Genomic DNA, 19,007 nt, shown 5'->3' on the forward strand with positions numbered 1-19,007 from the left:
ATTAGGAACACCCAGTAATCAAATTTGCACATGACACATGTAGCAAGGTCTTAGGAGGCATAAATAGAACACTGGCCGAGATGAACTGGAAGATTTCAACTTTCAAGCCAATTTTCCTGGTCCCATAATATGTATGTCCCAGAGTGAAACGGGACAAAGCAGTTCTTCATATTCTCAAAGCGCCTCTCCCCTGTGTTACCCACACACTCATCTAATTCATACAAACAGTACGGGTGTGGGCTCTTGGGCTCAGACAGCCCATGGTAGGCACTCAACATACTGCAGGTTACTGTCTTCACTGCTGTATCCCTGACTCCTACCTAGCACTGTGCCTGGCACACACTAGGCGTCCGTTTATAGAATGACCGCATTATAATGCCTCCACGCTTCCCTTCAGCCCCTAAACCGCTCTACTTCTTTAGGGACTCTACCCCAGGCGACAGCAAAGCCCAGGGGCCTGGCATTCACGAACCCTGATCCCTGTACGGCTGCAGTTGCTATGGAAACGGGGGGAACTAACAGCTCGCTTCCCAGCTGGGTGATCGGAGCCCTCGGAGGCGACGGCAGCAGCAGGAGCAGCGGGAGGGACGCGCCGCGCCGCCTAAGTCACCGCCCAGATAGCTGAGCCTCCGCCCAGCACGGCGCACCTCCCCCACGAGCCCAGAGCGTCGGTAGGGACCCCTCACGACCCCGCCCGAGCTCTCCAACACGCGCCGCCCACAGTGCTCAGATGGTGCCGCTGGGAGCTGGGCCTCCCAGCGCCAGCCATGGGGTGGGGCGGGGGTCACGGACGCTCCAGTCTCCTCTGTCTCTCAGTGCACCTTAGGCGTTCATTTGTTGGCAAAGAAAAATCTGGGCAATTCCAGCCAGAATCTTAATTGCTTTAATTTGGGAGCAAGCAGGAGGTTGAGAGGTGAGGGAGCAAGGAGAGAAGAGAAAATTAAGTCTTTCGCAAAGAGTAACACAAACATGACGTGAGAAATTGAGTTTCATCATCTTTATAACGTGTGTGTGCGTATGTGTGCGCGCGTGGGTCCCCATCTCTCGCTCCTGCGCCCACGCGGCCTGCGGGTACAGCGCCCAGCGCGGCTGCTGTCCCAGGTGTGACCACCTGGACTCTGCTGGGCCGAGAGAACAGGTGCGGTGCGCACGGCGGGCGCTGATTGGCGGCGCGGACCGCTGTGAAGTGCTTGCCGGTGCTCGGTGAGCCCTGCCGCCGGTGGGGTCTCCGCTGGGCGCACGCCCGGCGCTCGGCGGTTGCTCGCTCTGATCAGTGGTTTGTCTGTTTCCCGTTCTTTCAGCCGGTGACTCAACGTGTGCGGTGACGCCGCGGGACAGCGGGTCCCCTGAGCGCGAGCCCGCAGAGTCGGCGGGAGGATGAGCGGCACCAGCGCCCGGGCGGGCCACCGAGCTCAGCCGGTGGTCAAGAGCGTGCTGGTGTATCGCAACGGGGACCCCTTCTTCGCAGGGCGCCGTGTCGTCATCCACGAGAAGAAGATGTCCACCTTCGACGTCTTCCTGAAGGAGGTCACGGGCGGCGTCCAGGCACCCTTTGGGGCCGTCAGGAACCTCTACACCCCGCGGGCCGGGCACCGCATCCGAAAACTAGACCAGATCCAGAGCGGGGGCAACTACGTGGCTGGGGGCCAAGAAGCCTTCAAAAAACTTAAGTGAGTGGGTCTGTCCTACCGTCCACCATTTCAGGGTGCATGAAGGTGTGCAGTTGACACCAGGAGAGGAATGACCCCCGCTACACCCAAACCTCAGTGGGTCGGGGAGCTGTGACTGCGCGGGTTGATTACTCTGAAAGCTCCCGCTGCATTTGGGGTTAGAGGTTGAAAGCCTGACTGGCGGAGGAATTTCCCTTGGGTAGCAATAAGAACAGACTTAAAACTTGTGTACAAGAAACAGGAATCTTTAAAAAAGTTACCAAACTGATAATTGAGCATTTTCTGTTGTTTTTTTTCACTTTCCCCCTTTTTTTCTTTTCTTCCTCCCTTTTTCTTGGAACCGGCCTTTTTAGTTTTCAAATCATTTTGAGATATTGGTTACAATATCATCACTAGAGGACAAAACAGCTCTCTGCATCCCCCACCCTATACTGTTAACATTCTTGCAACCTTTCATTCCAAATAGAACTGACCACCCCCCACTGTGACTCTTCTTCCACCTCCTGCATGTTTATGCTATTGGCATAATGCTTGGGAAAGTTTATTGGCTTATTATATGAGTATTTGTCTACAGGTTTGTCTCGAGGCACCTGATGGCTAGACCATCAAGAAGACGGCTCATTATTGGTGTTCATCCCCAGATCCTGGCAGGGAGGTCACTCAGAGTAGGTGTTCAGTCAATTAGCAAACTGTGCTTAGGTTTGGGAAGTGAACAAAGATTCACAAGACATGACCCCTTGTTTTTCTTTAGGAGTTTACAGTCGAACAGGCGAAAAACTCCATGCAACCAGTAATTTTAATGTAGAGTACAAACTAGAAAAGCAATTAAAATTATGTGGGAGTTCAGAGTTGAGAGAGATTGTGTGTGGTGGGGGTGGGTATGGTATTACAGGTAGAATTTAGTATTTGATAGGTTTTTTTTTTTTTTATAGCTTTATGGAGATATAGTTCACGTAACACAAACTTCACCCATTTCACTGGGTTTTAGTATATTCACGGAGTTGTGCAACCATCACCACAAACTAATGTTAGAACATTTCCATCACTCCAAAAAGAAACCCTGTATCTCCTAATTTTCCCTTCTTCCCATCCTCTGGTAACATGGATTTGTCTATTCTGGACGTTTCATATAAATGGAATCATATTACTACATGGCCTTTTGTGTTTCTGGCTTCTTTCACTTAGCGTAATGTTTTCAAGGCTCATCTATGTTGTAGTATGTATCAGTACTTTATTTTTTTAATGGTTGAATAATATTTCATAGTATAGTTTTGTTTATCCATTAATCAATTGATGAATATTTGGGTTGTTTCACTGTTGGCTATTGTGAATAAAGTTAACAATCATATACAAGTTTTCATTTTTCTTGATTATATACCTACGAGTGGAATGGCTGGATCATAAGGGAACTCTATATTCCATGGTTTTTAATACAGTATTTTAATTAAAATTCAGCTTGGCATTCAAGTAGTAAAAAAAGAAAAAAATTACCATAAAATCCATGCTTGCAAATTCTGATTTTAACTGTATAGAAATATTTTCTGAATATCACTGAAGTTTTCTAATATCATTTTTCCTTTCCTAAGTTTGTTTAAATTAGTTCTAGTGGTTTGCTTTTGTTATTGCCAAACATTCTTTTTATGGGAAGTGAAGGATATATTTGGACTTAGTTTTCCCTTCCTGAAACCACTTTTAGTATGTATTGTCCAACTAGGTAGAAAAGCACTAAATGAAACTGTGTGCTCCAGAGAAACTTAGAACTTAAAACTGAGCTTCTTGGGCAAGCCACTTGACTTAGCTGCTCAGTTTCCTAATACAGAAAAGGAACAGGATTATTCCTACCTCATAGGGTTGTTGTGGTAAAAAGTAAATGCTGTGGATGTGAACATTGTTTTGTAAACATCAAAATGTTACATACATGTAAAGCATCTCTGTGTCCAGTTCCTTTTATCATATACTTTATTTTTATTAAGTAATTTTTATATAAAGCAATTTCATGGGATTGGAAATCTGCTTCAGAATCTATTAACGGCTCAAAATTGTAGACTCACTTTAGTAATTCATTCTCTCTTTTGTTTATTTGACACTACCAACTCAGAAGATAAAGACAGATACAGTTCCAAACCAAATAGAAAGTGTACTTCAAAATCACTCTTTATATGTAAGAGATTTGCATGGTTATTTTTGTGTTTAGTTCACACACACACACACACACACACACACACACTGAGTTTGTTGTAACAGTGTCCATGGTTAGTTTTCCATGCTGACAGATGAACAGTGTATTTGTGTTAAAATAGTAGTATCTATGGTTATAATAATAGAAGCCAAGAAGATTTAAATGCTGAACCTATGTGAAGTTTAGCAGTTGTAAGTTTATGTAACAAATGAAGCAACTGACAGAACAAAAGAAGCCCCAAAGATATCAAGGGTAATTCCTATCACTTAGAGCCTAAATGATGTTGGGAAGAACAATGGTGGAAAAATATTTTTCAAATGAAAATGATCAACTTCTTGAATTTCTTTTACAGATGTTTTTCTAATATTTTTGAAGCCATAATTAAACTTCAGGTTGCTATTAAACCTTTATTTTATAGCACAGAATTCTAGAGATTGTTATTGTCCCTGTGAAGTTTTGGAAGTTGACTCTACATTAATCTCGTGGATCTGAGATTGCTTTCTTGCACGTGACAGAATTTTTTTTATGCCAGAAATCAGTCCTTGCAGATTTGCAAAAGAGCCATTCATTGCTAAACAGAGGGAGTATTTGCACTGTCTTATGTAAATACTGTTTATGTAAGGGAAATATATGATAATTTCCAGAAGTATGGATTAACTAAAGCTTTCTATCCAAAAAGCAAACAACAGTAATGAAACATAGCCAAAAGAAATTAAATATGAACTTTGGCAACTCAGCAATTATGGTAGCTGAGATAGAGAATCTTTTTAAGCTTATAAATTAAATGCTAGATTTGTATTTATTTTTATATTAAAACGTTTATTTAGCACTGTCTATGTATGAAGCACAGTGGACCCAGATCACAGTGATGGATTTATAGCATAAAGTTGATGAAGGTATAACATTTTCAGGTGGTGCTTATGCTATAGCTAAAGAATGATCATTAGTTAATATCTGTAGCAAAGTAATGGAGTAATAGGGGTCTCCAAAGGTTAACTAATCCACCCATCTGTCCCTTAGTTGAACCAATGCCTAAACCACCCCACATGGCTGAGCATGTCTGTACCACTAAAGGGCTCTCATTGGGAAAAAGATTTCCCAGCCTTTTCCCGTTAATACTCAAATGCATGCTATCAGTACTTTTTTTGACCTAAAGCCTGTCATTAATGGAACTGTTAAGCCCTTTACACACAAAACACTCTTTATATCAAAATTGATATAAGAATTAGAAATACCATATATATAGTAAGTAGACAAACATGGTGGGGAAAAAGTTTTCCAACAGAAGTATGTATTTCTAAGACTTCAATTTCACTGAAGTTTAGAGTAGACATGTGTCAGCTCTGGTTGGTGATGTTGAAAGCAGTTTCCATTACTATAATTGCTTTTAATTAGTAGCTATTGATTTTTGCATTAGGCTTAAGTATTTCCTATGGCTTGTTTTACTTTTTAATAATTTTTAAAAGGAAATTTATATAACTAACTCAAATGCAATAAAAGAAATCCTTATTATTTTTTTCCCCCCAGTTACTTGGACATAGGAGAAATCAAGAAAAGACCAATGGAAGTTGCTAACACAGAGGTAAAGCAAATAATATTTTGAAGGTTCAAATAAATAAAGTGGCATTTTTGTGTTTCTTACACTGTGTTTAGTGATTTAGATGGAATTCTAATCATAACAGATGAGTTGTCTAATGCACATAAATGGGACATGTTTTACAGCAAAGATAACTCTTTCTTTGGATCATCATCAGAGATGAAGAGACTGACTAGGTGTCCTAAATATGTAGGTTTAGATACAACATGTTCCTGTTTCCCATTCTCTAGCTATGTGTTCTCTGGTTGAAATCCATAGGATTTTTCTGTCAAATGAGAAGACATTTTGAGCATTGTTATACCAATCTTTCCCCAAACTGCCTCCCCCGTCCTAACTTGCTTCTGACAGTCCTGTGTCTGAAAGAGCCAGGATCACCCTGACAGCCCCTGAGGTTTTCACTGGACCTGTAGGACTTTCCATGACGTCAGGAAAACACCTCCAGTTTAACTTGCATTAAAATCCCCGTGAGTGTAGTCCTCAAAAGCTTGCATGAAGATTGGAAATGAGTCTTGTGAAATAGATATTCAGAACTCTACATACTCCATAGCTTCTGAATCCCTAGTGCAATTTTCAGATATTCTGAAAATATAGGACAAATTTCTTAGTTTGGGGATGAAAAAATAGATTAAAACAAAGTTAAGGCAATAGTTTTAAATGTCCCAGTAGGACAGGGAAAATTATTGTTAAACCCAGACTGGGACTCTGTTTACCAACTCCGACTTCCTCTCTCCCCCTTTTGACCCCATGTGAACAAATGCTTCCAAGGCTGTGTTCTGCCAGGGAAGAAATGGCTGACACAAAAAGGAATTTTTTTCTAATTTATAGTGGCAGAGCCCCAGAGAGACTCAACTCTCACCATTTCCTCTCATATTGTGTTTATACCCAACAGGACCAAATAGGGTCTCTAGAAAAAAATGAAAAACATAAGAAAAAATTCTAATTGTGCAATATTTGAAGAACGTGAGGTTAATTTTATTATTCAAATGATTTGTGGAAAGATGTGCTAATCCCAGACATTATTTAAAGTAATTAATGTTCTTGTTTGTAAGTTTAGCTTTCAATGTTTGTCAAATTATTAGTGAAAGTATAAGCTTTTGAGCTTAAGGTAGACAAAGGTATATTTTTTTTTTAGGTTGTGCTTATGTTAGAGCTAAAGAATGAGCACTAATTAATACCTGTAGCAAGTAGTAAAAAGAAAGGAGATTAGTGAGTTAGTTCTGGATATAACTTTGTTTGAAGGATACACAACTGTTTGAAGTAGGCTACCTTGTATGAAATTGGTGACTATTTGAATTTCTGCAGTAGAATTTGAGATTTGTGACTCTCCTAAAAATATGTGCATATTTTTAATCTGGATTCCAGTAAGAGATTGTACCTGATAAAGTGTAAATAGATGTGCAATAAATTTTTCGCATATACTTTTTGTTTTTTAAAGATTATCCTTAACAATGGAAGCATTCACAAGGACTCAAGTTTATTTAATTTGCTAATTGTTCTTTTACTTTGGGGCTGTTGTTTTCTCTTTACTTTGGGGCTATGCATGAGCCACATGGACAAACTTCTGATTTATGAATGTAGATCTTATATGTGAACAACCCACCCCTTACCTCCAACTAGAAGACTGTATCTCTTCCACTTTATTTCTTCCTGGTAATTCCCTCCCCTTCTCCTTTCCTCTTACTGCACACACACTGCTGTAGCCTTTCGTTTCTTAGTCTTTCCGCACAAAGCCTTCTAAGGGGATAGAAAGAAAGAAGCAGGAGAAACTTGGGGAGGCCAAGGAAATGGATGGGAAGAGGTGGTGAAAAACCCCTCTTGCCCATGCTCTTCAGCACCTTCCCTCACCTACCCAAGCCCACATTCCCTCTTGCTCCCCAAGCCCTCTCTCCCACTATTGTCTGCCCAGCCTTTCTGACCAGTTGAGACAAGCAGTGTGTTCACTTCCCTTACTTTGCATTCCCAGTCTTGATGTTCAACACAGAGGTTCTCCTCTCCAAAGTCCACATGATGGACATACTCGAAGCCTGCTTTGAGTGATGGGATGCCCTACTTTCATTGCCAGAAAGGGAAAGTTTTCGGTTCCTGGCATCCCAAAAGGGAACTCTAAATGCATTTCCTCAGAGAGACATCACTTTAACTGTTGGTTCTCCAGTATTCTTACTGCTGTTTTAGGTAGAGCACAAGTTTAAAAAGCTTTTGTGGGCTGCCCTGAGAACCTAACTGTTGTGTATGTAATTCTTACTGTGGAGAAATACCTCTTTTTTTCCCTGCAACTGATTTACAATCCAACTTGTAGAATTCAGTACATTTTTAAGTTAGAGCAATATCTATGTTCAGATTTTGAGGACAGACTTGGTAGACATTGGACTTTCACAACAATTATAGATTCTATCTTTTTAATGTAAGATGGTGATTTCCTTTCAACATCTGTGTCTAGTGAGAAAAGATTACACAGCTTGTTAAATACTAGTGATGATCGATATTCTTTGGAGTAAGATGATATATCTCACTCTGAATCAGAGGCAAGGATTCACAGAATTACTTTCGAAATGGGTCTAGAACATGAGTCATAGAATTAGAGTTGTTCAATATAGGAATAGCAGAAACAGTGTTTATTCAAATAAGTTTCAGTATAAAGGGTGAGTAAAATCACTTCCTTATCAAAATTGGGAGCATCTCCTTCAAATCTGAGGTAATTTAATACCATTTCAGTGTTCAGTGCTGGGGCTGCATAATAAAAGCCACCACAGTGGTATACACTATTCAGTTGTCCTAACTGCTTAAATTATGTTAATCGTCTCCACAACATATTACTGTAGAAAGACCTTTCCAGTTGTTTGGGGTTGTGTGGAACGAGTGGCATTAGGTCCCAGCCAGCATTCTTCCCTCCCAGCGTTCCTTCCTCCCTCCAGGGCACCCTCACCCAAGTCCATACTGTGATTTGCTTATGGTAATAATTTAGACATGATGCTACCCGTGTGGTGACTGCAGGTCACAGTAACTAGAATGTGCATGTCATCTTGACCTGCGAAGTTCTTTTCTGGTTCCTGTCATTGCTTTTCTGTTCCATGAAGCTCATCTTTGAAGAGACACCGAAAAGACCACCAGTCCTGTTCCTCTCCCTCTCTGGCAGGATCATCGCACAGAGAAAGGCAGAACTCTAATGGGCCTCTTCCTCTAACCCAGAAGAAGCACATGATCATATTGGGCCAATACTCCTGGCAGCAGGAGGAAAGGGAGGGCGGGGATAAAAAGAGGGAGAAGAAAAAGGAGACAGGAATAAGAAAAAAGAAATGTGACTGGCTGCAGAGTCAGGTGCATTGTGGGCTCAGAGCAGACTTCCCTTGCCTCTCTCCACACAGGGCTTGCTTCTACCAATTTCCAAATAAAGAGATCTTCCCGATGCCCCTGCATTCTTGACTCTACTCCTCAGGCACTGTGTATCGCTATATTTTCATCTTCCTGCTTTCCCTGTATCGCTGGAAGTTTTCACTAGAGACGTTTTTCTCATCTTCTGATCTTGGTAGCTCATCCCCTTCTGTAAATCTTCCCAGTCCTGTCTTTGCCTGCTTCTCCCACTCCTCTCAGCCCTGTCAGTTTCAGATCTGAGTCTCTGCTTCCACGTTCCAAGTCCACTCACCAGCCTCTCTTTCCTCTTTTATGGAAGCAGTCTGTGGGCAGCCTCCTGACTGTCCTCCTCATGGGAAGCCTCTGATGCATGTGGGGAACCCTCCTCTTCCTTACCAGCCCAGCCTGAGCTCTTACCTTTTTGCTTTGACTGTGATTTTTGCCTTCTTTCTTGTTTTTGTACTTTCATCTGCTTTGCTTCCATGTGATCGATGCCTGTATTATTCAGCATGGTAGGTAGAGTGCTGGGAGTAAAAATGAACAATACACGCAAAACATCTCTCCTCCAGGAATGTATAGTGTTGATGAGAAGACAGACGTATGACCATCCCTAATACCACATACTGAGTGATTCAATTGGATAGGGATTCAATTTAGTTTGTGCTGAGCTGTTTGTTTCAAGTGCTTTTGACTGTCATGTTGCAACAAAGCCATTTGTGAACTCTTAAAATGGAAGCTTCCTTTGACCTAGAGTTGTGGACCCCACCGATCAGCCCCTGCCCCATGTCTCCTTTGTGTAGTGAAGCCTTCAGGTTATGATATTCGTAAATAGTTATTTAGAGAACAAAATCTGGTTTGCTGTGTACGAAGCCTTGGTATACATTATATACAGAGGGAACACACTGCTTGATAGGGCCCTTATGATATGCCAGGAACTGCTAGGCACTGGGCAGAAAGTGAATCCTACACTCTTCTTGCTCTTTTGGAGTCTAGCGGGTGACAAGGAAACAAACCAACTGTTGTTATCAATTACAACTATTACAGGGCATGTGTGCTGGGCTAGAGGTATGTATTCTCAGAGGACTGAGGAAGTACAGATGGGATTAGGGTTATGGGTCAGCCAGTTTGAAATTGTTTTAAATATAATAGAATCTTTTATTTTTGGCCTGTTTCTTTTCGGGTAAAATTTTGAGAATGTTCCTTTCTACAACTTGATTAAGAGAAATTATTTAGTACTTACATGTATGATAGAGGCAAAGCCTGTCTCTGACAGGAAGACTTTTTAAAAACTGACTTGAATGGAAAAGAGACAAAGGCAGCCTTGTCATTCTTCAGGCTTGGACAATAGATACAGAGCAGCCAGCTGCAAAGTTGGCAGAGAAAGTGCTTATCCCACCGGCATGTAGCAGCTGTAAAAGGCCAGGAGAGCTACCTAGTAAAGTGATTAGTGCCTTCTTACTGCTGACACTCCCAGACCTGCTTTGCTGTTCCCATATTTTACTGGGGATTTTTAATTGCTAACCCACCCTTGCCTCGTAATGACCATTAGTCAATCCCTACTTCTCCTACTATCACTCAAAAATTGGAATTTGTCCAGAACTGATCTCTGCTTCCCTTAGACCAGGGGTGTCCAAACTGCGGCCCGTGGGCCAACTGCGGCCCGCGATCTATTTTTTATTGGCCCGCAGCAAATTCAAAAAATATATTTAGTTTACTTAAATAAACCAGGTGAGGCAATACGTACTTCACCTCGAGTGAGTGGCCCGGCTGTTTGTATACTTTACCACATATGGCCCTTGGTGAAAAACGTTGAAAAAAGTTTGGACACCCCTGCCTTAGACCGTTCTCAGAATCCTTCATTGAGAACCCAAATCTTTCAGAAGGTGATCCCCCCTTTCTCTTTCAAAGCATCATTCTGTACTTTCTCCCAATGCCATCTCTTGCTGCACCAACCCAGTAAATCTGATTTTGTCACATGGCAGGTTTGTTCCTGTTCTTGGTAGTCTCAGAAGAATAGACATTAACATATGCGGCAGAACTGTCTATTAGGCTGTAAGTGTCTAGGAGGTCTGCAAGTTCTGTATAGTACCTAGGATTAATAGTCTGGTAATCATTTTAATTCTCTGTAGTTTTGAATGTTCCTATCACATAGTTAAGGGAGATGTCTTTTAGCCTCTGCATACCTGATTATTCTGCATTTCACAGATGGGTGGAATGGCTCCACTTAAAAGTCGTTATGGCGACTACCTATTTAGATTTTGTTTCAGGGATAAAATTAGTTGTAATTAAACCTTTGTGTGATATGTTGATTGTTTCTTTAGTATAATTTGGAGCTATATTAAATGAATGTGTTCACTTCACAAGGATTTATTGTGTGCCTGATATGTGCTCGGCATTGTGCTTGTCATTTGGGAACCAAAGAACATGGCCCTTACCTCATGGAACTTACAAATTTTTAGCCTTCCTTGCCTGCTGTGCCTTAATTTTAACTCTAACAACACTGACCTTTGTTGTAAAACTTGGTGGAAAATAGACTTCTTTGATTCAGGAGCTATATTTTGAGGGCTAAATAGTTTTTGAACTTCATTGTTAATAATGGGTCAGGGAATAATGGGACTAAATTTTGAGGAGTAATAAACACCTACTTTCTGGAAAATTAGTCCTATTTTCCTGGAGTTATAAATACTTAAACTACCAACTGTAATTGTAACCTGAATAACAGCTGGGGTTGTCCATCTCCTTCTGATCATGGTGAAATTGGCTTGAACCTCCATTACTTTGCCTTTGGAATGTCCACCATTCTTGCCAAGATTTCTGTGAATTCCTGAAGGGATTATTATATCATGCTCACCTCTTCTTTTGAGTTTCTCGTTCCAGTTGAATTTATGTGCTGTCTTGTTCCCCTGTAGGTTGTGTCTGTTTAAGACTACACCAACTTAGAGGTGAAATCTTTCCATTGATGTCTACACAAATACCCTATTCACACAAGTTTGTGTGTGGTGAAATTTACCAGTGGTTTGTCAAAGTGAAGTAGGTTATATAGGTTGTATAGCAATATCAACAACTCAAAACTTAATAACAGACTTTCTCAAAAATACCTTGGTCTTATATGTCAATTCAGGCTCTAGTCTTTGTCCTTTCTTCTTGGTCTCCTCTCTCTTTTTCTCTCTCTGTCTGGCTCTTCTGTACTCTACCCCCACCCCAACTTCCTATTGATTTCTAATATAGAACAATTTAGAGCTTTATTTTGTTAACTTGGATCATGCTGATCTGTATTCTGAGGGTCAGAAGAAACGGATAATTTTTACTACCGTCTTCGCATTTATATTTTTAAAAAAATCAAGGGTCTGTTTGGGTTTGCCCTTCTTCTATCTACTCTTTCTCATCCGTTAGTGGAGGTGCCAATCACAATTGCCATGATCAACAAGGGAAAACAGAAGGTGGTCATGCTCACCTTATTCTCAGTGATCCATCCATGGATAAGTGTGCTATTTATAATTTTGAGAAGTGCTGCCTTAAAAAGAAATCTGCAATATTTCTACTCTAGAACAATATAGAGTATTTCTAATATAGAGCAAAATCTGAAGTAAGACCCAGTAAATGCCTTCCTGAGGAGTGGAAGCCTCCTTGTTGGATAAGTCGTCATATTGCATCCCCTTGAATACTCCCTCATTTTAGATGTTCATTTATGGAGAAATTGAATAAACGTTTCTTCTTAATGGGGTGGAATACTGCAGGAGTCCCTTGGAGAGGAGGAAAGAAAGGAAGAGAGGTTTTGAAACCTCTGAGTTTCTGAGATGTTTGTGGGAACGTGGGTTGTACTTCAGGTTGGTTACTCCTGTGAATGTCTTTAAGCTTTTGAATATCATTATTAAAACTTCACATTTCAGTTTAATCATTAGGCATAATCTCTGAGGAAACATACTATGAGATTTGCTACTTAAAGGCTTTTGGTTGGGAATGAGATTCTAGACATTAAATTGGGTGTAATTATTAACCTTCTTGCAGAAAGGCATACAGCTGTGTGGTTTAATTCACTAATCTTTAGCCTGGGAATTCTGGGTTCAAAGGGGGAACTACTAAATAGTTAAACCCCTAAATATTTCTTTCTTTAACTTGGGGAAAGATTTCCAGATTATGTTAGTCAGGTTTGCGAATGTTTCGAAGAATCAAAGAGAATAAAACCCACTTTTGTGAGTTCTTCCAACAGTAATTGAAGCCCCTCCCCAATCTTTTATTTTACACTTTTCCTCTACCTCTCTAATGTAACTGCTAAGTAAGAAGCATTCTTTTAAGGACAGCCAGTTCATATCAGTGGTCATGGTGATTCCAAGGTGAGTATGACCTTTCCAAGGCTCCATGAAGACAAGAATTTTCTTTTAAAGACAACTGGCTAAATTTCTATTTTATTTCACACTTTCTTGTTTTACTTTTGTCTGTATTGAGCTGTGTGTGTGTGTGTGTGTGTGTGTGTGTGTGTGTACAAGAGTAAGAAAGAGAGAAGGGTTTATGTCAGCCTGGAAAATACTGGTCTAGTGTAAAATATCCATTAATAACCCTAATGAGCTCTGATCAAAAAGTAAAACGTTGGTGATTTTAGTTTGTCCATTAACATGTATTATGGCAATTGTTCCAAATATCTTACATTCTCTCTATTTGGCATTTAGACATGCTTTTAGGAAATTGAATGTCTGTGAAATTGGAAAACATGCAAATTGGAGCATGCATAATTTTTTTATAGTAATAAGCTATTCTAAAGAAAGATATAAATTTAATAAACATTTAGAAAACAATTACCAACCATTTAAGAAAAAAATAGAAAAAGTATCTAATAAAATAGTTAAATTGCTAGCTAAATATGTATGTTTAAAAATGCCTCTTAATTGAAGTATCAAGCTATGCTCAATAAGATATTTCATATCAGTCCCTACTAAAATAAGGTCTTTTTGGCTACTCCACAGCAACACCTCCTGAACTGAGAAGAACTTTTGTTCCTATATTTCATGGGATTCAGAAATCTAGAATATGAATTTCAGGAATATGTACTATTATTTGAAGTTCTGCCAAGGTTCACCAAGCTTTCGGTTGCTGGATACTTGTGTACTTCCTAGAAAATTTCTACTTCATTTCGTATTTTAGGATAATTGCTAGAAGGAGCTTATTGATTTTTCTGGTGAAGTCAAAGCAACTCTTCATCATGGATGTATGATTATTTCCAAACAGTAGGAACAATAGGAAAATATGACTAAATTAATAGCAAAGTATAGCCAAGGAAGACAAATATTATGATCAACCATTTATTGAGCACTGCTCAAGTATGATTTCACATTTGATCAAGAATACTTATTAAAAGCCTGCTGACTGTCAGGCAGTGGGCTAGGTTCTAGCCACATAGACCTAAAAAACCACTGACCAAATACCAATCAGACATTACAATAAGGTAATTGTCATAGAAGGACTCTGAAAAAAAGTTTTAAAAGAAAAGCTACATGAAAAAGAATAAAAAGATTGAAAAATAATATATGAGATTGCTAATCCAATGGAAGAGAATGATTTATTAGACTTAATTAATAATTGGCTTCAGTGCTTATAAAGAATATGGTGAGTAGCTCTTCTCCATGACAGCTGGGTACCAAAAAGGTGGAAACAAAATTAAGCTGTGGTGTGAAGGTTGAAGAATTTAGATCAAATCAAAAGAAAACTTAAAAAAAAAGAATCTGGTGAAGACTACTAAACACTTACTGAAAGAAAGTATCATATCCCCTTTCTAACTATTCTAAAATACAAATACATTCTTCTGACTTGCGTAATTCAGCTGTAAATCAAAATGGTGGAGATGAATTGAGATTGGCTCAACTTTCAGAATGCGCTCTAATCTAAGGTTTTATGGGTTAGATTGATGTCAGAAATTTTTTTGGAAGCTTAGAAGAATCACTGCCCAGGTTGTTACCCTCTTCCATGGAGGAGGAAGTGTGAGGACCTGTGGGAGTGACTGGAAGCAATCCATGTTGGTTCCTTCCATCATGACTTCTCAAGTGTCAGAGAGTTCTTCAATGTAAGTAATGATGTGGTGCTGTGATTTGCTGGCCCTTTAAATCAGAATATTAAAATAACAAATAAGAAAATTTGAAGCAACACCATGAAAGTGAAGGACTTAGCGAATATTCCTGTTCTGGAGTGTGGTTTTTGTGTGTGGAACTGAAGGTATTGTAGCCTTCTTGATAGATACAGCAACCATCTAAAGAGATGTTTCAATTTTTTTTTCACACATTGTACATCCAGAAAAGAAAACCCAAGAGAGCGATGTGTTAAAGAAATAAGAGAAGTGAAACTCAGAGGAATCAGTAATAAGAAACAAGCTTAAGAAGTTATCTGTGACAACACGTTGATTTTTGATTAGGATATAGAAACTTATCAGTTTAGATAGTTTAAATTTTATTTGTCTCTGATTTAGAACAAATTGTGTGTGTGTGTGTGTGTGTGTGTGTGTGTGTGTGTGTATTTACTCTTAAATGCATAACTTTGTTTTAAAGATCCAGAGTAGCACAGAGCAATGGTAAGTCCTTGGGATTTTTCTAGTGGAGTAGCATGGTGGGAACACCGTGCTAATGAAACCAAGGGCTGGGAGACCATGGGACTCTTCTGCTAGGTCCCAGGCCCCAGACTGGCCCCCAAACATCCAGCTGTCCTTTCAAGTGTGGTGCTGCTAAAGGCATGGGCAAATGTGTATATGTAATTCAACTTACATCTATCCCCATATTGGAAAAACATACTGGATAGTCTTATCTTTATGTACAAAATAAAACATATTTCAGTGTGCTTCAAATGGATGGAAGCATTTTTTGAAAGGCAGGGCTATTTATTTGCATTTGGTTGATTTTAGCATGAAGTATGAAGGTGGTGTGCCTTAGTGTTTAGCTTGGCTTGGTCAACAATGAAAATTCCCGTTTGTCATTGTGAAAGACTCCTTTTTAAGCAGCCAGCCAGATCAAGCTCAGATGTGATCTATGATTACATACTTTAGATGTTTGGTTTGTTGAACTAAGGTTGATTTGAGCCCACCTGTTATCTGGGGGCAAAACTGTAAGTGGTGAGGGATTGTGGGAAAGAGAAAACTAAATTAACTTGGTATATTTGCAATGTCTAATGTTTAACTTGGAATATTTCTCTCTAGGAAATTTCTAAAGGCAGTCTGTGCTGCTTTGTGGTTTTTGTTTTTTTTCCCTCACTTTCTGGCAGTAAATATTTTTGAGTTTCAAAGATTTATGGACTTCCATGGCCATCTTCGCTATTTCAGTTACACAACTTAATGTACCTGGGCTGCCAACTTTTAGAAATTGCAATAAAACAGGTCATTTACAAGTTACATTTTGTAAATTATGCGCTAACTGATAAAACTCCCTAATCACAGCCTGTTTTCCTAGAAGTGAACAAATAACTCAATTTCCAGTACTACAAGTTTTGTGTTAGCTAGTATGGGATTTTCCACAGCTGGTTTTCAAAAGCTGGATTTAAAACAATGATCTGAAATATCAATTTTTAAATTATATATATATATATATTACAATAACAAAGATTATTTTAGTATGGCTTTTGCAAATGTGTAGTTTGTTTCTCATGGACACACAATTGGCTGATATTTAATTTAGTCAAGTGGTATGTGGAAATTAGATTAAATTACCTTTCTTCTAGCTGGCACTTCCCCTAATCAGATTGCTATTCCCTTGTGTTATTCCTGTTTCTATTATTTTATCAATAATATTGATTAACTTTGGCTCTTCTTGCCTATTAGTTGATTTAAACATATACATGGGTATGTTCCAGTATCTGATGAAGTATAGGCATTTGTTGCTAGGAATTTTTAGCATTTTTACTTACTGACTCTTACTTACTTATTTCTAAACTATTCCCTCCTATTTCCCTAGTTCACTTGCTTATATTTATCCACATTCAAACTGTAATTCTCCATCTGTGTAGGAATTCCCTTTGTTCTATCTTATGGTATCAAGTTAGTGGGGTCCTGTGCATCAAATTTGGCATCAGGAGGACTTAACCAGTGCTTATTATAAATGTATTCATTCATAGAAAGACTATCTTGGTTAGACATCTGCATTTTAATCTGTAGCAATATTAGTTTAGCTTATGTGTCCCAGACACCACGTGATGACTCTGAATTATAAAATCATAATGGCAGCCTTCCAGTGATCCTAACGGATTATAGATGATGATTTTGCAGTGTCTGGGGAAGGAGAGTCTGGAGATGAATTGCTCTATGCCTCTGCTATTATTTTATGCCTCGTTGCACATGGGAGGGTTTGGAGCTCAAAGGAATGACATTAATCGCAAATTTATGGCTCTTACTTTTTGGTAGTAAAAAAATAATATCACAAATTCTTGCATTAAAATTTTTTTGAGTGCCTACTTATGTGCCAGACATCGTGCTAATTGGACTTTAAATGGCAAGGAAGCCACACAAAGTCACAGCTTTCATGAAGCTTGTCTAGTGGAGAAGGCATGAGCAAACAAACCATCATCATGAAGCATGCTGCATGGGAGAATACAGAGGCACAGGTGCTGGGTGGGGAGAGGGGGACACTGCCACAGACCAGGGGAATCCTTACAAACGTCCTGAACACGTGACATTTAAGTTGAGACTTAGAGGGGATGAGTAGATGTCAGCCAGGCCAACGGAGAGGAGGAGTGTGCTAGGCAAAGGGAACAGCATGTGTAAATGTCTGCAAATGAGTGAGTGTATAGCACATTTGAAAAATGTACACACGTTCTGTTTGGCTGAAGCATGGGAAAGTCTGGGATGGAAGGGTGGTTTGGAGATATGTGAGAGTTGAGACTTGGGGCACAGGAAAGGACCAAGCCATAAAGGGTTTTGAAAAGGAGTTTCGGCTTTCTCTTAAAACCAATTGGAAGTTATTGAGGGGGTTTAAGCAATTAATTGACATGATTACTCTTGCTGCCACAGCAAAGTTGGAGGCCAGGAAACCACGTAATGAAGATGAATATGGTACTCGTGATGGGAGAGGCTGTGGAGATGGTAGAAGGATCAGATTTGAGAGACAGGACTTAGTGCTTAGCTGGATGTGGGAGTAATGAAGAGTGAGTAATTGGGTGATTCTTGGATTTCTGGCCTGGGCAACTGGACAGATGCTATTGTCCTTCATTGAGACAAGGGGATAAGTTGTTTGTTTTTTGATAATAGTGGCAGTCAGAAATATTTGAAGTGTTAACTGTTTGAGCATCCAGCCAACCCAAATGTTGGAAGATGTACAAAACTGATAGGTTGGCTGGTAAAGGAATGCGCATGGTTCGGCAAGTTAAGAAAGCTTTTATTGTAAGAGAGAAAATATATTGGACTGAGCAAGGACCGCTACAGTCCAGGCTGCATGCCTAAAGGAGACTTGCAGCCCCGAAGGAAGGTTTTATAGGGGTGGTATTGACAGGGTAGTATTGATTGAACAGAAAATGTTCAAGCCGGTAGCTGTTTTGTGGCGTTTTCTTTTATTACAGGTTTGGCTCTGTCAGCAAGTGCAGGCCAACAGACATTTTGTTTTCTTGTAGACATGGCTCTGTCTGTAAGTCAAGGTCTCTGAGACCTAACATTAAGTCAAGGTCTCTAACATTCAGAGACCTAACAAAAACCAGAACTCATTGTGTGTGAGAGTGTGTGTTTCTTTACTGTGTGCGTGGTAGTGTTCTAGACATTTTACATAGATTGTCTAATTTAATCTTCACAGCAACCTTATGAAGGGGTAGGATTATGCCCATTTTATGGAGGAGGAAGTTGGTGACCAACACATGGTCCTGCAGAGCTCAGTCAGGAAGGACTGTGTGTTAACGCATGTGTGTGAGTGCAGAGGGAAGCAGTTCGTACCAAGTTAACAGAATGAAATAAAATTGATCATTCAGTGTCTTGTATTTGAAAGGGCATTTGGAGGGTGAGCGGATTTATTTATTATATGGGTTTATTTGTTACACTTTGATTTAATGATGATAATAAAAGAAAACAACTATAAGGAAGACTGAAAATTAGGAAGTGAACCACCCAGAAAAGGGGCACAATTTTCTTTTCATTTCCTTCATATCCTCCTTTACCAAGTAATCATTAATCACAAAATCTTGCCTGGAGTTATTTTAGTTGTATTATTCTCAATTGACTTTTTTTTTCTTTCACTACTATTCCCTATAGAACAGGATATTT

At 39.7% G+C, this 19,007-nt stretch overlaps 1 protein-coding gene across 6 annotated transcripts in view; it reads left to right on the forward strand.

The window, feature by feature from the left end:
• The first annotated feature begins 526 nt into the window (after positions 1–526).
• Positions 527–19,007, forward strand: part of DCDC2 (doublecortin domain containing 2) — a 159,026-nt gene continuing 140,545 nt past the window's right edge. Inside the window, exons 1-3 of one of the 6 annotated variants that reach the window (XM_074335170.1) lie at positions 527–671; positions 1,302–1,670; positions 5,377–5,431. In XM_074335170.1, the coding sequence (XP_074191271.1) occupies positions 1,378–1,670; positions 5,377–5,431 (348 nt within the window). In that variant the 5' untranslated portion in view covers positions 527–671; positions 1,302–1,377. The other 5 variants (XM_074335171.1, XM_074335167.1, XM_019752474.2 and 2 more) reach the window with 5 other exon arrangements.

Source organism: Rhinolophus sinicus, linkage group LG06, assembly GCF_036562045.2.
Source record: "Rhinolophus sinicus isolate RSC01 linkage group LG06, ASM3656204v1, whole genome shotgun sequence".
NCBI lineage: Eukaryota > Metazoa > Chordata > Mammalia > Chiroptera > Rhinolophidae > Rhinolophus > Rhinolophus sinicus.